The 23,367-nt window shown below is 54.7% G+C and overlaps 1 protein-coding gene across 1 annotated transcript in view; it reads right to left on the minus strand.

Moving 5' to 3' along the window:
• The window catches only part of AR (androgen receptor), a 40,747-nt gene extending 17,580 nt beyond the window's left edge, over positions 1–23,167 (minus strand). The window contains exons 1-2 of the mRNA XM_069867353.1: positions 22,650–23,167; positions 4,363–4,514 (exon numbers count right to left, since the gene is read on the minus strand). Coding sequence (XP_069723454.1) covers positions 4,363–4,514; positions 22,650–23,161 — 664 coding nt within the window. The 5' untranslated portion in view covers positions 23,162–23,167. The remainder of the gene's footprint in view (positions 1–4,362; positions 4,515–22,649) is intronic.
• Between the last annotated feature and the right edge of the window lie 200 nt (positions 23,168–23,367).

Here is a 23,367-nt window from a genome sequence, read left to right on the forward strand (position 1 = left end):
CAATAGAGATGCTTTCTCCTATTACTCCAAAGCAGAGCCTCTTGCTTTGCAAACCTGGATGTACAGGTCTAAATTCTCTTTGGTTTTATCCAGCAGGCCTGCCCTTTGCAAAGCCAGCGTCCCAGACTTGAGTCATGCTGCCCTGCTCCCCTTGGGGTGCTGTCAGACCAGCCTCGAGAAGGAGAAGAAAATACTTTAAAACATGGTGATGGTTTTTGAAAATGGTTTGCTATAATGCGTTGCCATCCTGAGAGCTGGCAAGAAACCACTGAGTTGCCCCGGCAATGTTTCTCTGGTGCAGGGCTCAGCAAGCCGGGATGTAGAACAATCATCCATATGGAGAGTGACTGAAGGGAACCGCGACAGACAGCATAGCAGTCTGGCTGTTAGCCCTCTGGGAAATTTGCCAAATACTGTTTTCTCACTTTGCTCTCTGCTATTTAAAGGCATTTCTATCAGGAATAGAGCCTAAAGCATCCCAGCCCAACGCTGCACAGAGGCAGCTCAGAACTGGCCAAGGTGGCCCTCAGATCTCACGCAATCTCGGAGGAACGAGGAAGGTCTACCATTTTTCAGAGATGGATGCTCGGGACACAAAAATGACTCCCTTCCTGAATGGGAGGGGACAACAGGAACCCCTGGACTGCCCGTTGATTTGGAAGTGTATTGTTCCTGAAGCATTTTCCTGTTTCAGGGCCAAGTGTGTTACCCTGAGGACCAAGCCCTCGTGTCTTTACATTGTCTGAGCCACCCTAACCATGCAAAGTGATGCCCTGCCTACTCCTGTCAAGCAAAAGAAAAAAAAAAATCTCTGTGCTGGGGCAGATGCACACTTTGTTTACCAAATCTTTGTTATTGGGGAAGAAAGAGGAAGGAGGAGGAGGAGTCCTCTCAACACAAGCTGCGAGCTTGGCTGGCAGCAGGGGAGCTGCACGGCTGACCGGGCAGTGAGCCCCAGCCTCCCAGGGCCCCCAGTACTTGGATGTCAGAGCGGGGCGACAGAAATAGAGACAAACGGCAGGTTTGGTTACAAACACAAGGCTGGCCATCCTGCAAGAGGGGAAGTCAACATCAGAGCTGAAGAATCTGCAGAGTTGCCTATATATAACCTTGACATCTTGAGAGAACCCATAAATCAAGAGAGCTGACAGAAAGAGATCAGGAAAATATTCACCTCTTTTCCGTTAACTCGTCCAGTGTCTCCCTGGAGAATGGGTTGGAATTAAGCTTGAAAAAGACCCAAATCTGTTAAACATCTTACCAAAGCTACACTGTCTGCTCTGCTGGAACCATGTGGAGCTCACAGCTTCTGTTTACAAAAGGCAGAGGAATCAAAGTCAGAACTTGCTTTTCAAAACCCTGTTCCCTCTCTGATCCCTTAGAAGCCAGCACGTGTCTACAAAACTTAACAATCCCTGAACTGCCAAATAAGCTTAGTATTGTATTAGTCAAAGAATATGATAACTCCTGCATGTCCAGCTCTTCTCCCCTCCCTCCGGGTGACCTGTTCATGCTGCTGTTCAGCTGCTGCTCCTCCTGCCCCGGCGAAGCTCCTGATTACTCAGCACCAGGAAGGCAGCGGAGGCAGAAAAAAGGTTTCTTTTCTCACTGAGGAAGCTTTCTCATCTGCTGTTGTAAAACATCTCCAAAGGTGACTTAAGGTTTCAGAGATGCATTTTATGGACTATAAAACTTGAGAGCACACTGAAATATCACCTTTCAATACTGCTCCTCGACTCTAAGAAGGAAAGGTCTGGCTGGAAAGTCACCAAAGACTTAGGACAGAAATCATCACCTACTACTCCTCTGCATTCAGTATTTATAAAGGAACGTGATTTACTGTCTCTCTCACAAAATAAAGACTCATCTTGCTACGTGGTCTCATCCAGGGGCCAAGCAAAGGGCTGTTGCTGCCCGATCCTAACACAATCAAACATCCCAACCCTCTGCCATACCCCAAGGCTTAAAAACTAAGAGGAGGCAGTGTGCACTCGCAGCCCAGAAGGCAAACCATATCCTGGGCTGCATCAAAAGAAGCGTGGCCAGCAGGTTGAGGAGGTGATTCTTCCCATCTGTTCCTCTCTTGTGAGACCTCACTTGGAGTATTGTGTCCAGTTCTGGAATCCTCAACATAAGAAAGAGATGAAGCTGTTGAAATGAGTCCAGTGGACAGCTATAAGGATGATCAGAGGGCTGGAGCACTACCCATACAAGGACAGGCTGAGAGAGTTGGGGCTGTTCAGCCTGGAGAAGAGAAGGCTCCAAGGAGACCTTAGAGCAAACTTCCAGTACCTGAAGGGGCTACAAGAAAGCTGGGGAGGGGCTGTTCACAAAGGCTTGTAGTGATACGACTGGGAGCAATGGGTATAAACTGGAGAGGGGCAGATTTAGACTAGACATAAGGAAGAATTTCTTCACCATGAGAGTGGTGAGACCCTGGAACAGGCTACCCACGGAAGCTGTGGCTGCCCCATCCCTGGAGGTGTTCAAGGCCAGGCTGGATGGGCCGTGGGCAACCTGATCTAGTGGGACGTGTCCCTGCCCATGGCAGGAACTGTATGATCTTTGAGGTCCCTTCCAACCCAAACTGTTTTATGATTCCATGACTCTATGGTTCTATAAATACCACTTAAATTATTGGTATGACACAATCAAGACAGAGAACCCCACCACGGCATATGTGGTGTGAGCAGCCCAGGCTGGCCTCTCTCCCACAGCCATGTGCCCACCCATCCGGAGCCCACCCTGCTACCAGAGAAGGAGTTCTGCTGCGGAACCTGCTTATGGGACACGGCGTATCTCAACTGACAGAGAGTGCCAAGACACCACTTACTATAAATCAACACTAACTTGCTACATTAAACAAGCGTCTGTTATTTACTCTGGCTGCACAAGCCAAGCTGTTTGGGTTTATGCAGAACTGGTGTAGAGCAGAGAAGTATCTGTAAATTATTTACTTGGGAAAAACATGCCAAACTTATTATCTGTTAATATTATCTGACTGTCCTATTACAGCAACAGGATGCTGTTGCCCGCTGTGGCACAGCCCCAGATCTTCCCTGAACCAGTGCTGGCAAGTTCACTCCTGGCAGGCATGACGAACAAGGGAAAATGCAACTCCAAAGCTGCACAGGATAATGCCAGAACTGATCCAGGAGCAATGCTCCGACAAGGGCAGGTGAGCACCCACCAGTCTGGGACCTCTGCTTAACCGTAGGGTGATGGAAGGCCCACAAGGGGAAGGTCACAGTGAGACAAGCCAAAGGCAGAAGCTTCCATCCCCATCACTGGCCACTAGAGAGACGTGGTACCTCCCTCTTGCAGGACACCAGGGCCTGTAACACCGATTGCCAACGGTGTGCTGGCCCACCAAATAAATTATGATAGCACTGCAGAAGAATGATGATGGGTTTTGGTTCATCACTCCAGAAAACCAGTCAGATGTGTGACTTACAGGCACATTACGTTACTGTACAGTGAGGCTTCCACAATGGAGACTGCCAAGGAATCATGACTCTTAAGGACAGTTAGAAACCAGACATTGCTATCACACAGCCCCAGGAAAGAGCTAGGCTAGGTCCTTCTACATCCCAGTTGCCAAAGAAAGCTGGTTCAAAGACCTTGCTGTTGAGAGGGAACATCTGGGCTCACACCTGTCTCTGGAGAGCCTGGCACTAGAGGTAGACATGAAAGAGATGTTGCTTTCTCAAGGGTTGAGGAGAAGGATGATGGACACCAAGGTCAGAGCATGGCTCTGCTGGAGAGGCAGTTGTGCTGTTTTGCAGGTATTGAGAGAAGTCACCCTCTGAAAGGGATGTAAGAAAGGAAAAGCATCCTTTAACTTTGGAGTTGTGGGTCTGAGATCCCAGGAGGGCTGAAGGGAACTTGAAGCACTCCTGAGAGTCAAGAGGAGAAGCAGGAACCAACAACTCCAGGGTCTCAATAGGCCACTAAGACAATTGGGCATTGAAAAGGATTGTGTTTTGGCAAACAGGTTTGGCTACTTTTTGAGGGCAATCTGCGTTGTGGAATAACAAACATAGGACAAAGGCATCTATTCATCCTGGAAGTTTCTCCTCTACCAGTTTAAGAGACCTCAGAAACCCACCATTCTTTGTCCCCAGCACTCTTGCCTCAGTCCCTTTAGCTCTGCAGGTGCCCTAAAGCAAGACTGCTTAACATCTTTCATGAAGACGAAATCAGATTAAGATGCTGCAGATGCCTCCAGCACTTACAAGTTATCAATTTAACTGCTCCTGAAAGAACTTGCCTCTGCAGCACTTGATTCCTAATCTGCCTTGTTAGAGAAAGCCAAGGCTTGGAGGTAGGAGTGACCTTCCCTCCTCTCCCTGTATGCATTACCTTCAGCCGCCCGCTTGAAGAAGACTTTGCAGCTACCACAAGTGAGGGCTCCATAGTGGCACCCAGATGCTTCATCTCCACAGATAAGGCAAGTCTTCTGAGGTGGAAAGTAATAGTCAATGGGCAAGATGTGTTCATGGCCAGGGTCCAACCTGCAGCACAAAACAGAAAGAGAACAAGGGGAAAGGTCAGCAAACCAGGTTAGGATAAGCCGTTGGGGAGCACAAAGGACGGCACCTCTGGGAATGTTCATGGCAAAATCCAGAATGTTGGTGGTGGGACAAAGCACTGATCAGAAAGGCAGCAAGCAACGATCACACCAAAGATTGCTCTGACCATACAGAAGACCATGCTGGGGTGCCCCTCCCAGCACTGCCCCTGGGGACAGAGTGCGGCACTGTGACACAGTAGAGGCACGGTGTAAAGAAAGAAAAGACAACTGGGACTGGCTGTTGCAGTGTCCATGTAATTTTGGGTTCAACAGCGGTGAAGGGGATGGAGAACAAGTCTTATGAGGAGCGGCTGAGGGAACTGGGGGTTGTTTAGCCTGGAGAAGAGGAGGCTGAGGGGAGACCTCATTGCTCTCTACAACTACCTGAAAGGAGCTTGTGGAGAGGAGGGAGCTGTGCTCTTCTCCCAAGTGACAGGGGACAGGATGAGAGGGAATGGCCTCAAGCTGCACCAGGGGAGGTTCAGGCTGGACATCAGAAAGAAATTTTTCACAGAAGGGGTCATCAGGCACTGGAACAGGCTGCTCACGGAGGTGGTTGAGTCACCATCCTTGGAGATGTTTAAAAACAGGTAGATGAGGTGCTCAGGGACCTCATGGCAGATAGGAATAGTTGGACTCGATGATCCAAGAGGTTTTTTCCAACCTGGTTATTCTATGATTCTTTTCTGCTTGTTTTTGTGTCTTGCTTGATTTCTACCTAGTCTCCCTCAACATTCAGCAAGGACCAGACTGGACCCTCTCTGGGGATGCCCCACTCAGCCACATGAGCACTAAACCAGCCAGAAGCCTCAGAAACATAAAGCAGTTGCTGTGAACGTGTCCCAGCAGACTCCTGTTCATCCCCATCCTGTGACTATGGACAGTGGCGCTGCGTGTCCCTGTAACACAGCCACATTCGGATAGTGCCACCGAGGTCCCTGTCCTGGGATGGCCCCACGTGCAGAGCGCGGCACTGCCAACCACCGAAGGGTAAAAACAAACTCCAGAGCCAAAGATAGAAGTTGCAGGCTCTGCCACGTAACAATCACGATTAAACACTGGCAGTGGGTCAGTGTGGACTGTGGAGCCTCATGTTGTCCTCTCGCCCACTCAGTATCAGAAAGACCCATTTTGGGTTTTCCGTCGGGGTGGCTGGAGACACAGATGGAGATGATCCCAGCTGTTCACAAGGGCAGAGACTGGACTCCCACAATGACCTAGGGCCATCCCCGCCTTTGCTGCTTTTCCCAACCCCAGTTTGGACATAACCTCTTTCACGTTGTGTAGGGAAGCACAAGGAGCCTCCTGCAGTCCCGGAGCAGCCCAGGCAGGTCCAAGCACAGCAAGAGAGCATGTGGTGGAGCTGGGGAGCTCAGAGCTCCTCACGCCATCCCTCCTACAACTCCCTGATCAGCACAGCCCGTGGCTCACATGGTGGTGCAAACATGGGCCAACACCCTGTGAGGGCAAGGGCTGCGCCCACCAGGGCCACATTAACCACAGCAATGAGACGCTACGAGCCAGCCCTGCTCCCCAGCCATGCACTCATCATGCTTCCCCCCATCCACATGCCCAGGACCCTGCTCTCCTGGCTGGCACCCACCCTGCCGCCTCCCTCCTGAGACTTGTTGCCACACGCTGGTTTGCTTGGATCCAAGGAGAAGCTGTTTTCTTGGCAGGGATCACAGCAGGAGCCTCGCAAGTCGACACACGTCCAGGTAGGATGGGAGCAATGGCATGTGAAGCTGTTCACTAAAACTGTCAGCTGCCTGACAACAGGCAGTCACTGCAACTTTTGGGTCAAAATCAGATCTGCTTTTGGGCTCTGGTATCATTTGAGCGCTTGCTGGAAAGCACTTAGAAATCAAATTATATGAAGTGTGAACATGACAACGCCGGGACTTGCTGGAAAAGATCTTTATACTCAGAAAGCCCCATCTGGGCCCACAGCGCAGACAGACCCCACGTCCACTGAAACAGAAAATAGCCCTGGGAGAGATGGCAGTGGTACCACACCATGAACCCTCTGGAAATCCTGGCAGCTTCTAGAAAGAGGGGTCAGTGCCAACACAGAGCCCAGACAGAGGCATGCTGCCCCGCTTCTCCTCCTCTCTGCCCCGGAGAGCCGCCCACGGCCAGCTCTGCCCAGCCCGGCACAAGCAAGGGGACACCTCACACATGGCCAGAGCTGCAGGTAACAGTGAGGTTTAAGGGAAGATGTGCACATTGCCCGTGCTAATCACCAGCTTTCCCCCGGGGTTCCTGTCTGCACTCAGTTACAGCCCACGGCACCACCGCTGCGGGCTCACCAGGCTGAGGTTGCAGCAGGCTCTGGGGCTGGCAGCCTGGCGCGCTCTCCCACTGCTTCCCCACCTCCTCTCCCCATCTCACTTCACTGCTCCCAAAACACAAGCAGGTCCCGCAGCCTCCACTGGCCCAGGCAGCAGCCCCAGGGGCGTCAGAACTTAAACTCCCTACCACACAACAGCTTCCAGAACGATCTTCTTTACCGAGCACTGTGGGAAGGACGACGAGGTACTCATGTTGGGCAGCTCCTGGTTACCAGCTTTCCCTCAGATATCCTAATTCTGGTAAAAAGAGTTACTCCTTTAGTCCAGATTATCCATTCCCTTTTATTCCACTTCCCAAGGGATGTAAAGGAGAGAGGTTTTAAATGAGAAAAACCGTTTCCCCATGAACAGATACGGAGCCAATATCTGACTGGTTTAAACCACACCACGGGCTGGAAAAGACTCTGGTGCCACCAGGACCCAAGGGACCGCTGCTGTTGGTACCTGGACTGCTAGCGTGGATACTGGATCTCAGATTAACTGCCCCCCAAGGGCTGGGACGGGTCGCCCTTCACACAGCTCGGGGCTCCCTGCCACAGCACCACTGCCTCTCCCACACCCCTGGAGAGGAAAGCATGAAATGAGAGCTATCGGTGAAACCAAAGCCCAGGCACACCTCACTCCTCTGGTCTTTCTGTCAGTTCTGTCCTGCAGGAACGCTGCTCTCTTCTATTCCTCATACAAGAGGCCCCCACACTACATTTTAATACCTGGAGCAGCAATTTTGTCCTCTGTTCTTAAGGCAAGACACATTTTGAAGGATTTCACCTCTATTTTGCAGCAGCAATCAGAGGCAGGGGCTCACCTGCAGATGCTGCTCAACTACCCTACCCAGGCAATCTCAATTCCTGAGGCTTTTTTTGAATTACTGATTAAACAGAGGAGATGCAGTCAGCTCCACGTGTCTGCCACAGTCGAGTCCTGCTGCAGCAACCATCTCCCTGCCTCGCCCTCTCCAGCATCGTGCGTGTGGGTGTAGAGCACCGACGCCTGCGCATCGTGTTGCACTGGGTGCTGAGCAGAGCATCTCAGAGGCGCTCAGCCTCTCAGGCAGCCTCACCCCAGCTGCCCAACTCACGGGTGGGCATTGCAGGGAGCTGGCAGACACTCAAGGTTAATCCTGGCTGCGAGGCAGGACAAGCCCTGCAGCACCAACACCACCTCCCGCTCCCTCCTGCACCTTCACTCCCAGCAGCCACTGCCCACAGAGCTGACACAGTTGCCCAGGAACACCCTTGATTTTACAAAAACTCCAATTGATTTTCCTTTTTTATATTTAGAGGGAAAACTGTAGCAAAAACATAACTTAAACGTGAGTAACTTGGAGTGAGCTGTGACAATGATACCTTTAATGATCTATTTTCCAGTTCCCAAGAGACCTTTTATGAGCATTCCCAGACTCCATAGGCAATAATGCTGCAATAAGCCCGGAGGTGGCTTACAAAGGCTGCAGGGGCACGGGGACCAGCAGCTTTCCGAGTGGAGCCCTGGGCATGCCTTGCACAGGGATGCCAGGACCGGCAGCGCACAGCTCCGTGTCCCCGTGCCAGGGACCAGAGCGGTGCCTCAGACAGAGGCTCAGCACAGGATGCCCAGGGCTCTCCTCCGAGCAGGAATTCTGGCTCTTTTGGTACCAGCTGACTGTGCCCACCTCCCAGAGCCCCAGGAACAGCGAGGTCAACAACGAGTACCAGGCACCTCGCAGAGGGCGCTGGGACCGGTGACTGTGGTTTGCACGATACACAGCAAGTGTCACCCGGCCTCCGAAAGCCAAAGCAGGGCGATAGCGCGGCGCGGGCAGACACAACTGGTGCCGCGGTGACGTCGGGCAGAGATTCCAGCCCTGGCGCACGGCTTGAAGGCCAAGGTCAGGGCCGCTCGCAACAGAGCACGGCGGCTTTCAGGGGAGAGGAAAAACAACCTCACTATCTCTCCGACAGCTAAAGGAAGAATTCTGCTGCTGCTTCAGAAGGGTTCTTCGAGGGAATAACAGTCTCTTGAGCTCCTGCCACATGCAAATCTTCCCGAAGAGCAGGCTGCACTTTTGCAATGGGAGCGCTTGTTTATCAATAGGTAATTTCACCAAACAGTCCAGCTTCCACAACGCCCCAACAAAACCAAAGGTAGTCTGGATAAAAGAAAAGCCAACCTCTTCTCATAACCCACAAAGGAGGCTTCCGCCTCAGCAACAGACAACACACGATACCCAAGGTGAGCCAAGACACAACCGCCCACCCCCCTGAGCTTCCGACTCCTAATTCAGCTCATGAAACGCCTGCCTGCTGCTTTATCTGCACTGCTCCTCCAGTCCCTGCCTACGTGCTCACATAAGATCAATCCATTAAACAATTTACCATGCCAACACAACACAATTCATGTTGCTTACACTCCGTTTTCCATCAGTCTGACATAACCAACACGATTTCCCCCTCCTTCACCCTTACACTGGATGGTATTTTCCATGTTAGAACCACTCTGGCCACTGCAGAACCACCCACCTGTCTGGAGGGAAGCGCTGCGTGCACCACGGTCATGCCTGGTGCTGGCTCGGCCCCGCGGCACCAGCCTTAGCTGCTCGGGGTCAGTATTTGCACCAGCGGGCTTGAAATCCACACTGGGATTCAGCTCCCAGAATGATATCTGCTACAGCACAACGTGATTGCAAACACAGGGACTCGGCTGGAAGGATCTCCAGAGAATCCCTCACTGGGATTTGTAAGCGAGACTTTATAGGAGCCTTCCAGTGCTGAAAAGGGGTTCCAGGAAGGCTGGGGAGAGGCTTTCGATCAGGGAGTGCAGGGATAGGATGAGGGGAATGCTTTTCAGCAGAAAGAGAGGAGATTGAGATCTTAGGAGGAAATGTTTTGCTGTGAGGGTGCGGACACCCTGGCCCGGGTTGGCCAGAGCAGCAGTGGCTGCCCCATCCCTGGAGGGGTTCAAGGCCAGGTTGGATCCAGTGGGAGGTGTCCCTGCCCATGGCAGCAGGTGGGACTGGATGGACTTTGAGGTCCCTTCCAATGCAAATCATTCTGTGATTCGATGATTTGCCTCTCACCCACGACAGCTGCCATGCACACCAGCTCATCCCATCTGGAAATCCGGGGAGCAGAGCTACTTTGGTCACACATCCTGCCTTTTGCACGAAGCGGCTGCTGCGTTTGCACCTCTACCACGCTGCAGCCAAATATGGGCCTGGCCACAGCACTCCAGGAGATGCTGAGCCACAGGCTGAGTGAGTGCCTGCACACAAGCCTGGCTGCCACAGACTCCTGCCCAGTCATCACTGAGACACCGTGATGGTATCAGCAGTAAATGCTGCCTTTAAGGGCATCCTCAGCGCGTGACATTTGCAGACACAATACTGAAACCAATAACTGGCTTCCCGTCAGTGCCTGGGCAAAGCTCTAAGGTTGGCATCGAGGGGCAAGACCCATGGCTGGCTGAGAGCACGATGGTTCCTTCAGGCACAGAGCCCTTTGCTCGTTCCCGTTTCCCCAGTGCTGACTTCAGCCAGAGCTGAACTGGATCCGCAGCCGCTGAGCCAGACGAGGGCCTGCACGGAAACTTGAAAGCATCCCATCTGTTGAAAAGCTTGGAGCAGTTTAATCTATAAACACGTAGCCTTGTACACAGAATTTATTTCCTTTTTTCTAAATAGCCTTGAATATGTTTCTAAACTGCCCGTGCCTTGTTCTCAGACACTCTGCTGGAGAGGCGAGATAGCATCTCAGAGCGAGCAGAGCCTGGCAGCGCAAACAGGGACCGTCTGCATAAACACATACAGGAACCTGATCTTCACTGGCTTCCAACAAACACCAGCAGATGACAAGGGATTTTCCAAACACCCCTGGCAGTGAGGGCAGGCAAGAGGATCATGCCTTCAGGAGAAGGTCCAGCAGCTCCCAGGAGCCACACGTGGGCACAAGTAACTCCAGCAAGCACAGCTGCACAAATCCAGTCCCAAAACTCCGAAACTTAATTCCTCTTTTTTTTCTTTTCAAATGCTCTGCTTACTTATTTTGACAGTTGATCTTTCACACACCATCCCAGCTGCATCTAGAGCTCCTCCTCTACCAGCTCTGGCCCAGGAAAGCCCACAGCTTTTTCTCCTTTTGCTTTCCTTTAGTGCTCCAGCCTGAAGCTACCCCCGAACCCGGCTGCAGAATGTCCCGTCCCCCAGCGACGTTCGCATTGAGCCACCCCGAGCCCCTGCACCCACACTGACGGGATGGGCAGCAGAGGCTGCACCATAACCCCACCTCTGAGGAGCCTTCCAAGTGCAACACCCATCCCCACCTCACACCTTCCAGCCATCCTTGAGAACTGATACAGCACTGAGACTGAAACCTCTGCCTCAAAACCTGACCTCCAGCCAGTTTGCTCCGGGAGCAGATTAAATACATCAGCTGAGGGAAGATGAAACACTACATTTTCCCAGGAAGAGAAGGCATCCACAGAAAGGGATGGCATAACCGTACTGCAGGGTTACTTAAGACGCAATCCCCTGATTATGAAGCCTGGAGGGGACAAAAAGCAAACCAGAGGTACTGCTCGGGGTCTTCAGCCCCGAGGAGTGCCCTGAGGCCATTGGCACTGCACTCCGCATCATCCTGCTGACTGCAGAGTCACCTGGAGCCTGCAAGGACAAGACCTTGGTGTCCCTGTGCACAAAGAGCCCTGCTTATTTCTCAGGGAAACATTCTGTCCTGGCTAATACTTTTTAAGTTAGTTTAAGCCATACCAAACACATCTCCTCTGCTGACAAGAAGAAAATGTGACTATAAAGAAAATCCCGAATAATGAGATCCTCTTCTGAGGTAGCACCACAAACCACTTGGTCTCGTGTCTCCAGCTGCAGACGGCTGCCGGAGGGAGAGCTGACAGCATGCACAGTGCAGGGCAGGGACTGCTGTCAACACCATGTGCAGACACCACACTCGCCTCTGCGCTCAGGGGAGGAGAGAGCCCCTCTCCAACCCACAGACATCTCCTCCACACCCTGGCAGCGGGACAAGCACCCCGAGCCTCGTTCACAGCCTTGGCTTTCTCGTACACCCATTTTCAGCCCCACATCGGTCTTGGTTTTGGATGACAGACTTTGAACTCAATTGCCTGAATAAACTGGATTTTCTCTACTTTCCGAAGCTGGTTTAGCAGCACAGCAAATTCCTGGTGCTGAGGTGCTCCTTCTGTCAGGAGCCTGACCTCTGTCCAGACTCCAGCAAACCCGCAAGCCACACACCATCCCATTCCACTGACCCCCCACGAGTGTCACTGACTCTGGCAAACACAGGCTCCCACGTTCTTCCATGATGAGAAAGTGGGAAGACAGCTCCACACCTCACCCCACTTGCAACATCTGCTGAACAGCATTCTTCTTCCTTACAGATGATGAACTGCCCCAGCATCTCTGCAGCTGGAGGTGACATCAGCCCCTGTTCCTGTGGAAACCCACCCAGTAAGCCCACTCCCCACTCACCCTGCAGAAGAACGAGGTGGTGCAAACTGAGGTTGCAGAGAGGAGCACTCCTTGCCACCCTGGAACCTCAGACCTCCAGGCTGACTTCCATGTGGGAGGGCTCCCAGCCGGATGGCTGAGGATTCATTTCCAGACTGGGATATTTAAAACACAGACTATTATCCCCACTCTCTTTGGCAGGGAAATTATTGCTAAGGAAACCAGTACTGCAAATCTGCATTTTTATTTCCCTGCAGGAGGAAGCATGAGTTGGAAACGGGCAGAAGACAGACAGCAGAGGAATCCAGCACAGAAAAAGGGGCAGACCATGAACACCCCTTCTGGCAGAGGGCTCATCACACGAGCATGACCTGTCAGCATGGGCCAAGCAAAGGGTGGCATCACTGCCATTTGGAGGGCCACTGCTCCTGCTTCTCCTGCCTCCCTGCTGCCGGGCTGGCCAGTGCCATCCTCCTCCTCCTACCAGCAAAGCCCCAGAGCCCTGGGGAGCAATAGGGCAGACACGAAGAACACCATCCAGCCCAGGGAGCAGCCCCTGCTTCCCCCCCGCAGCTCGCAGCATCCCCTCATCAGCAGGATGCAGAAATTCACCACAGTGACAAGCGCATCACCAGCCACGCTGGTTTCTCCACTGCATCCCATTGCCAGCACAGCTGCTGAGAGCCTGTGCCAGCGGCTCTGGGCTCTGGGCTGGTCAGGATGGGAACAGCCGCTGGTGTCAACTTACTGGCAGAATTGTTTGGCTTTTAGGCATGTTTATACCAAGACCAAACCTTTGCAGAGACAGAGCTTCAGGGGCATAAAAATGCTTTTCCTTATTATGTCTGGATAGGGGTATAAGCTGATTCTGCAATATTTCTCTTCAGCTTTGCTGGCAAACCCCTGGTTTTCCAGAGGAGACAACGCATGCAATGGCATCATCTCCCCCTGCCCTCAAAGCAGACCATGCCCAGAGTCGACTCACAGAGTAAGCACACCAATTATAATGAAGGTTTCACGTATTTATGGTTGTCTTGGCACTCCTAGCCCGACCTCAGCAACCAAGGCAACACAGAGGCAAATTCCTCAGCATCCCACAGCAAACAGCTAACATCCAGCCAGGTCCTGCTCTCTGCCCTTCCTTCCTGGCAGCTGCCTGGTGGCCACACTGCCCACGGCTGCTGGTGCCGCAGGACCAGGCACCTCTGCTCAGCTGCACGGGTACCAGGGCATCGGGGCATCAAACAGTGCCTCGGTGCCAGTCCACTCTTGTAGGGGCAGAACACGCACAGCTAGAATTGCTGTTTAGGGGGCTGCAGCCGGACACCGGCACCTGCAGGCGCCAGCCCTGCTGAGCACCCTGTCCTGCCAGAGCCTGGGTGCTTTCACAACCGTTTACACATCCAGCACCCATCTGCTCCACCACTGCTTCGGTCTTCCAGGCAACCTAGGAATGACAGCAGCCAGAAATCATCTTCCTTTAAGCCCGTCTGCAAACCAAAACACAGATGCCACAGCTAACTTTAGGCCTGCTAGCCTTGAAAGCGCTCTCTCAATTCTCTCTTAGTGAGCAGCAAGACAAGCATCTTGGGACAAAGCCGCCGAAGCAGCCGAGCACCCACTCTGACCACCACTCTTGGGAAGCTGGAGGGTGCGAGGGTGCAGAGCCCAGTCCTCTCCTTTGGTCGCAAAGGCACGGCTCTGCCTGCTGGCCAGGAGCAAGCTGATCACCGCTGATCCCAGGGGATGCCCACAGGACACACAAGCCCCCTCCGTTAACTGTGAACGGGCACCGAGAGGGACCAGCCCCTACCCTGTGGAGCTCAGGCTGCCACCGCATCCCAGGGGCACTCAGGCAACCATCCCAGCTCTGGCCATAATTCCAAGGTTTAAGCACCAATGCAGCAGAACAGAGGGTGAGCAGGACAAAGGGGGAACTGCTGTTTCGAGCCCCTCAGCTCCACCATGGCAGGATGGATGCTCCATCCCACAGGCTCTTGGCACTGCCCCGCTCCGTTCCCCGCGCAAACCACCCCCACAAATGGCCAGGAACCAAGGACCAGCACTTGGCACAGGCTCCGCTGTAAACAAGAAAGGGAAAAAAGATCCCCATGCTGCTAATATTTTTCTAACCATTTAAAGATGTTCCTGGGGACTTAGGAGCAGACTGAGAAATAATGGATTTCTTTGCAAGTGGAAGGTCATATTGACAGGGAAAGACTGCCTGACCACAGAGGACACAAACCCAAAGCAAATAACTGAAAGCCAGAAAACTACCCCTGTATGAACAGGCTGGGCTGACTGGGATGACCTTACACGTTCCGAAGTGACACACAGGGATACAGTCTGGAGCCAGCCGAGCCAGAACACGGTCCCTGCAGGATCCACAGCTCCAGGCTTCGGACTCAAGCTGGACACGTGCCACCCAGACCTGCCCTGCTGAACGGAGACGGCATTTCCAGACAGGATGGGGGCGACCTGGAGGGTCCGTTCTCAGCTTTGTGCCTGAGCAGAGGCAAGAAGAGGTGCTGGGCTTATGGCAGCCCCCACAACATCCCCACGCAGAGGCTGCAGAGCCCCAGGCACCGCTTCCCATGGACAGCATGGTGCAAAGCACCCAGTTCTCCACATCTCCCCCACATATGGGGCAAGGGATGGAGATGTCATCAGATGAGAAGAGAACACACACATAAAACCCATGCGTTGTGTCCACAGGCAGAAGAAGACCCATGCCCACAGATGTGGAGACACATGATCCAAGGAAAAAAAGCAGATCATCCAAGCAAGATTTGGACACAGTACTTCACTTTCACAGAATAATTTAGGTTGGAAAAGACCTTTAAGATCACCGAGTCCAACCGTAAACCCAACACTGCCAACTCCACCACTAAACCATGTCCCTGAGTGCCACAACTTTTCCAGTTAATGCACTTAATTGCGATGCAGATGAAAGCATTTAACCTGCTCCACGCACAAATTACTCTCCTCCTTCTCTCTTTTTTACAAGAGGACAGAGGAGCTGCCCAACAGCCCAACCAAACCGTCCACAGGCACGCCAGGAATCACACAGGCGCTGCTGCCGCCCACCCTGGACACGGGACAGGGAGGAGGCAGGAGCCTTCACTAGGAAACCACTGATATGAAAATCCCATGCCTGGACTCTGTTCTCAGCACAAGGGCCAAGGTCAAAGCATTTTTCCGGCCATTTCTAACCAGCAGAGAAGCAAAGGCAGATAAAATATGTAACAGCAGCCAAACTGCAGCAGGACTGGTGAGAAAGCACCAGGAAAAGAAGCAATGGATCATCCAGTGAAAGACAGTGGGAAGCAACCTTCTCAGGCCTTCCCTGACCTGGGAGAACACGGGGGAGTGGAAGCAGAGCCCAGGCTTTTCCCATCTTGTCTGGGGAACAGAACATATCCTGGTTGCTCTATAAAGTGTATTTTAGGAGACTTGCAGCCTTCCCCCCCCAGCACTTCTGGGGATTTCTCCTGGCAGTAGCCATTTCAGGAATACCTGTCAGGATGCTGGACTGGCAGCACGGATGACGATGCGGTGTAAGGCAGGATTTACCCCTCAAGGCTTTTCCCAAAGCCGCTGGCTGCAGTCAGCCCCAGTTTCTAGCCCCAGAAGGAGCACACCAGTGCAGAGGAGGAGGGTACGAGGGTACCACCAGCCTGCAGCCACCCAGCATACATCCATCCATCCTCAGCCAGATGGCCAGCACATCCAACCCCGACTCTGTCGAGAGCTTATCCCCGCACTCAGCAGTCGGTGCTGGCACCCCAGAGCAGGCAGTCAGCAGCCAGGGCTGTCTCCCCAAGCACCGCCTGTCAAAGACCTGCCTGCAGGCATCACACTAGTTATGGAACATCACAACTGTGCCCGTTCACCACGCGCAAGCAGGGCGTGGGGCCTGATGCAGCTCTCCGTGCTCTGCACAGCACGGCCAGGTGTGCACGGAGTCAGTCCAACTCTCCGCGGTGCCAGACGGGACAGCGTGCCTGGCTGCTCTCCCCGCTGGCTCAGAGGACGGGTCCCTGCCGCGCTCCTCACTCCCACAGCAGGGGATGCCCTGTGCCAACATTGCTGGTGTCCCAACATCGGCCATTCTGCACAGACTTTCTAAGCCTGATTGAAGAGGGATCTTTTGCTCCCAGAACGGTTTTGGAAGCGGCAGTTGCCCTGCCTGCACTCTCAGGGAGCTCAGCGAGGTCCACGGTTCCACAGCCCCCCAGCAGCCCCACACCCCAGGCCCTCCAGCAAAACCACAGCTCACTTGGGATCTGTGGTTTATTTATTACAGGGGGCTCCACTGACTGCACAGGGACGTGACCAGCAGGCCTGCAGAGAGCTCAGGCTGTCATTCTCCCTGCGCCGATACCCGAGATGCCTGGAGCTGGGTGGAATCTAACTCCAGCCACAGGGCACGGGTGCCCGCTGCCCGGGGAAAGGGCATCGGCTATAAATACTCATAGAGCTGGGCTGTATTTTTAAGATGACTTCTACTACTGAAAATCACTTAACCTGTCATCTATGACCCAATAGACCATGCCTGCCACTTCTGTGGATGTGCCAGCATTTGACTTTGTTCTCAGTGTTTAAAAAGGCCTCCCTAGATGGGGCCAGGAGTCCCAAACCACAGAGAAGCACGGGCTGCTCCTCCCAGACTCTGCTCAGATCACACTGAACAGAGAAAAAGCAGAGGGAAGAGAGCAGCCGGCGCTGAGCCTGCCCTCCCTGCCCATCCCGACACCCGGGGAGCACGCAGGCTCCCACCCCATCTCCTGAGGTGAGACACAGCACTGCCACAACCCAGCCCGTGCCAACGCTGTCCCGGAGCTGGATGGGGTCAGACATCCCTGAGGGCAGCACTCGGCTCCGCTAACGCCAACGGGACTATCGACCGCGCAAAGTCCAGAGCATGAGGACGCTCCTGCAGGACTCTCCCAGACCCAGCACAGAATGGAACTCAGACCCACTTTGAGTGTTGCCTGGATGCTGAGGGGATCGCAGCTGGGAAGAGCTTTGGGAGAACAGAGCCATCAAGGCACAAAGCCCTGTCACCGGAGATACCTTTATGACTGTGAGAGGACACCGTCAACTTCACTTAAAAATACGAGAAGAATTGGGGCTAAAGTCGTTATTTTTAAAGCAGAATAAAATGCAAACCCATGTTCCAACAACTGCCAAGGCTGCAGCAGCCACCTTGCCCGGGGAAGTCGAGCACAGGATCACAGCATCATTCAGGTTGAGAAAGACCTTTAACAGCATCGAGACCACTCCTTAACCCAGCACTGCCAACTCCACTGCAGCTCAGCACCTGAGCAATGCGGGGCTCCGGGGCTCTCCCAGGGCAGCTCCTCCTCCACTCTGCCCCACACCCAGTGCTGGAAGAAGGACTGAGCTGCAGTTTGACATGTATGAGCAGCACAGCCGGCACAGGCGGATGAGTGAAGAAGGCAGGGGCAGCAGCAGATACGACAAATACGAAGATGGATGAAGAACCTCCATCCCAAGTCTCTGCCATGACAATCGGGCCAATTCCTTTTGATCTTAACGAGCTTCCTCACACCACAGTTACTAAGAGATAAAGCCGGCTGTGACCCACAGCGACTATGGACAGCAGGGCCACCAGCCTGTCTCTGTCAAAACCCCAAGGGGACCAAACTGCTTTCTTCCACCACAGGAAAGCAAACAGAGCCCGGCTGCTCCGTGGCATTCCGCCTCAGATGCCCGGTCAGGGCTGGACGAGGTCACCCCAGCTCAACAGCCAGCAAGGCTCATTCACACAGATGCAGCCACTGAACTACCCTACCCCCATGCTAACTAACTCCTTTCATTCCCTGCAAGGGAGATATTCCTTTCTCCAAGCAAAATTTATGCTTTCTGCTGCCCAGCACAAATATCCAGTGCACAAAACAACTGTTTTTATAGTCATTAGCTTTTTCCACCAATTGCCGTTAACAGTCAGACTCCATTTCCTATCCCTGGATCCCAAAAAAGCTCTCCAGAGGGAAGCTCTTCACTCTGGAACTGCAGCTGGTGAAACCGAGGCCACTGGAAGCCCAAGCCGGGCTCCTGCCACCCTGCTCGCGTAGGTGCGGACCCTGAGAGCTGTGAGTGATGGGGAAACTGGCCGTGGGCTGTTCTCGCACAAGGGATGTACTCGGAATCGAAGACTGGCTTCTCCGTCTCCAGAATAAATCACCGTTTTTATCACTAATGTTTAACTGTCGGTCACAAAACCCCTGCAGGGATTTTTGGGATCTACCAGAGACACTCAGAGAAACAAATGTTTTTTTACTAGAAGGAGTGGAAAGTCTCCCACAGAATAGTCTTCTTTCAGCAAATGCTGATTTGATAAATTAAAACTGTCCCACAGATGATAAAACAGTAAGATCTTTTTCTTTTCTGTTTAACTTCGTAATTTCAGCCTACAATCACGAGGGAAAGTATCCATTCCAAACCGAGCAGCCGGCTGCAGCAGCCCAGGCACGGCTGCTGGTGGGCACACCGAGGGCACGCTGGGATGAGAACAATTGCCAGTGTAGAGACGGAAAATCAGGAAAATCGTTCCAAATCCACGATTGATAGAGTAAGAGTGGGGCTCAGGGCTAAGGCAAAACCACAACACAAAGAACTGAGCTGCTTCTCTCAAGTTATTTTTAACTGCATGAAATGAAACTGCTTTCATCGTACCAAAACGAAATGTTCCCACAGGACCAAAACAACTTCCAATATTTTAGGAAATGATGGAATTTCTTCCTGCAGGAAATGGCAATGCTCCCAGTTTTCCTCGCAGTTCAGGAGCTGACTATGAGAACTGTCCCGTCCCATCCCGCAAAGCTCCAACTCCAATCAGCTCCAGCTTTCGCTGTCTTTTTCACTTGCACTGACATCAGAAATCTGCTCTGCAGGTTTATCTTCCGTGAGCTCGCAGCCCAAAGATGCCACCCGGCCCCGACACAGAGGGAGCCGTTGTCTCCTGCCTGCAGCCAGGCTCGGCCTTGGAGGGTCCTCGGCTCGGAGGCGAGGGGAGTTGTGCATCCTGCGGAGGGGCAGCGGATGGCATTGGACATTCACCGGCTCGCTACAGTGTTTCTGCTGTAATTCCTGCCAGACAGTCCCACACCTTCCATAATCTGAAACCAGGGGATGGAGGCAGAGATTTCCAGGAATCGCTGGCTGTGCTGCAGGGACTCGCTGGCAACCACGGCAGCGCATTCTCAACACGAGTGCCCATGAGCCCGATGGAGGATCCAGGGCTCCTCGGCACGGCCCCTGCAGACACTGCTATGCCACAATGCCCTCAGGAGCTTTTGGGAGCATGGGGACGATCAGCACCCAGTGCAGCCGTGCTGCCAGGCGCCATCGGCAGCAACACCGTCCTCCGACCTGACATGCGGTGGCAGCCCCGTGGGAGGCACTGGGCACTGGAGATGGTCCTGCACTGGGGGCTGATGCCCATCCCCACCATGGGAAAAGGGAAACGATCCCCCCCTCCCCCATGTATGAAGGAACAGCTCAGGCTTTAATATCACCCATGGGGGATCGGTCTCTAATGTACAAACCACCCACCCATGGCTGATCCGGACTGCACCAGGGCAGAGCTGGGGTCTGGAGAGAGGCTCCTCCTGGAGGGAAGAGACATGATTCCACCAGCGCAGAGCAGGACCTCACCAAAGTGGAAAGAACCAGGACCAACACACTTCACCCTCTCCGGGTTCTTCTGGAGAGGCAGTGCTAGAGGCCGAGGCACAGCACTGCTCCGGCCAGCCCAGCTGCCAGGAACCCACAGAAAGGCTCTGCACCGCTCCCGAAGGGAACATGGGGATGATGTTTCCTGAGGGTAATGCTCTCTGGGTGAAGCCACATGGGGCAGGACCTCAACCCTGGCATGAGAAGCTGTCAGGGAGCGTAGGTCTGAAGCAGAGCATCCTTCGGTGAGGGAATTTGACTACAGAGCATTCTTGCTCCCACAACTCTCCCTCCCAGCTGTGGATGCCCTGGGACCTCACGCGCACCCCACAGCCACCAGCACTCGCCCTGCTGCAGCAGAACCCAGCACTGTTCCACATCCAGGAGAGAATTAAAAGCCATGGGAGTGGACAGGCAACACACTGTGGATGCAATGCAGACCACGCTAGGGTGAAACATAAACCTGGCAGCAATTAACCTATACGGCTTTCACCAGACCACCAAGGAACATTCTGCTTTCCTCACCACGCTTTAAAATTGCCCCCAAACAGAGTGGGGAACGGATACTGCCAGCCCTCCGCTCACCCGCAGCCGTCAGGGAATGCCGTACAAGCAACAGAGCTCAAAGACAAGATAATGGTACTGAAAAGTGCTCTGTGCCAGCTCCGACTTCACTGCCCCCCACAGAACCCTGCCAGCGGAGCGTAGGCACTCTCCAAGCTGCTGTGCCGGGGGAAGCGGGGACACAGCCACAGCACACTGAACAGAGCTGTGGGGAAGAGGAGGACACAGCATTTCCCACAGGGATAAGGGAGACATCATTTATCTGTAAGGCAAGGCTGGGTCCACAGGCTGCCCTGTCCAGCCCTCACCCTTGCCTGCTGCCACCGCCAAAGCTCAAAACTTGTTTTCCTTAACACGGCATTCCCTGTCCACGAAGGGTTCTACTGCACAGGCTTCACAGCAGACTGAGCCTTCCGCTACCCAAAACCTGCAGCACCCACCAAGAGGATTTGGACAGTGAAACTTCTCCACCTCAATTCACCCCTGCTCACACCACCCTGGTTTCAGCAGGTATCTCTCCACTCTCCCAAGAAAGACACACAGGGGAGGTACAACTCCTGCTGACACTCACAGCTGGATCCATTCTGACCTTTCCTTACTTTTACCCCCTTTTTGCCAAGCCCGCAAATTCTTTGTAACCTCCACATCAGTTATGGTGTGCATGGCAATCACCACCCTGCTCAGGAAAGATGTGAGAATTTTAACACGACCAAACAAGCACAGCAAAGAGGAAGGCTCACTGCTCCGTTTCAGTCAGCGCTCACACCACATACAGCACCCCAGGGTAAGCTTGTGAGTGTGAGACTCCAGCAATGCAACCCCTGGCTGTGGCTGGACCCGCCGCTGGGGCTGGGGCCACCTCTGAGCCAGCACAAACCCTTCTGCGCTCCCTCTCACTCCCCCGTCTGCCAGCCGCAGCAAACCCTGCGCACAGCAACACGCTTTGCCGTGGTGAGCGGTGCCAGTGCCGTACACCCAGCATCTCTCTACATCTCTCCACGGGAACAGTTATCTCATGTTTTGAGGGTTGATTCTCCAGAAAAATCACTTCTGATCAAATCCTTCTCCTCAAACACATAAACCTTTCCTCCTTGGTTATGTTCCCAAACACTCTTCTATCTCCACTTTAAAACACATCCTCTACCTGTGCAGAGCACAGAAGCACATGCAGCGTCTCCCTGGCTGTACATCCAGCAGTTCCAGCTCACTCCACACAGTTCACTCCTGCCCGTTCAGCTTACGCCAAGCAAGGTGCAGGGAGAATTCTACCTCGATCTCAAGATCAGTCTGTGCTTCAAGCACAGCATCCCTATTCCTGCACCCTTACGGCAGCCGGGAGAAGGAGGATAACGGACACGTAACAAAATGAGATAAACACACAAGGGACCGGAGAAGAATTTTGGGTGCTCAGCGCAGTGTTTGTGGCACAATCTTGCCTAGAAGCAACAAGTGACAGTATTTCGGTAAAGGGAAGGCTCCGACAGCAGACAGGTGGATCAAGTTGGGGGCAATCGGGATGGAAGCAGGTGGGCAGCCTCCGCCGGGGCGGCTGCAGGGTGCGGGAGGCAGGTGCGAGGGGCTGAAGGGTGCGGGATGGCAGTGCCAGCGAGGCGCAGGGGGTAGGGAATGGGGTGCTGGTGCCGGCAGGGAGCGGGAAGCGGGCTGCGGGAGGCCAGTACCCGCTGCGGGACATCGAATGCGGGATGCAGGATGCCAGCGCCAGCAGGGTGCAGGGTGCAGGTGGGACGCGGAGTGCATGGAGTGGGATGCAGGGAGCTGGTGCTGGCGGGGAGGAGGGTGCGGGACGCAGAAGCGGCGGCGCACACAGAATGGGGAGCGCGCAGAGCGGGCTGCAGGGTGCCGGTGGGGAGGGGGTGCGGGACGCTGGCGAGGGCGGGGAGCGGGATGCAGGACGGGTGCGGGGCGCGGGGCGCAAGATGCGGGTGCCGGCGGGACGCGGGGCGTGCAGAGCGGGCAGCGGGACGCCGGGAACGGGACTCACCGCGGGTCTCCGTAGGGTCCCGACTCGCTCTTGACGCAGGCGGCGGGCGGCGCCCAGGCGGGGGGCTCGCCGGGGGCCGCGGGGCAGCGCCCGCACGGCCCGTCCTGCGGGAAGCCGGCGGCCCAGGGCGGCGCGGGGCCGGGGCCGTCGGCCCCGAAGCGGCACGGGTTGCCCCATCCCGGCGGCGCCGGCCCCGCGCCCTCCAGCTTGACGCGGGCGGGCGGCTCGGCGGCGAAGAGGCAGTCTCGGCGCGGCGGCTCGGGCGGCTCGGGCGCCTCCAGCCCCATGGAGGCGGACACGGCGCGGCAGAGCTGCCGGGCGCTGTCCCCCAGCGCCTCCTCGGGCGCCTCGCCCGGCGCCTCGCCCGGGAACGGCGGCCCCGCGGGCTCGGGCGGCGGCGGCGGCGCCTGGAGCGCCTCGCAGACGCTCTGGAAGAGGCTGTGGAACGCCCCGCGGAGCCCGCCCTCGGCCGCCCGCGGGAAGGGGCGCCCCGCGCCCAGCTGCACCTCCATCGCGGCTACCGCGCCGCCAGCATCCCGGCTCGGCTCGGCGCCCCGCGCGCACTCAGCCCGCAGCCGCAGCGCCGCCCGCGCCGCGATTTCTGCGCCGTGCGGGGCGGGGCGGGGCGGGACCCCGGGGCGCCCCCGCCGGCCCGAGACACGGGGAGCCGGGGAGCTCCCCGCCCAGCCAGCCCCCCCACCTCCACGGGCAGGGGCAC

This window comes from Phaenicophaeus curvirostris, chromosome 13, assembly GCF_032191515.1.
Source record: "Phaenicophaeus curvirostris isolate KB17595 chromosome 13, BPBGC_Pcur_1.0, whole genome shotgun sequence".
Lineage (NCBI taxonomy): Eukaryota > Metazoa > Chordata > Aves > Cuculiformes > Cuculidae > Phaenicophaeus > Phaenicophaeus curvirostris.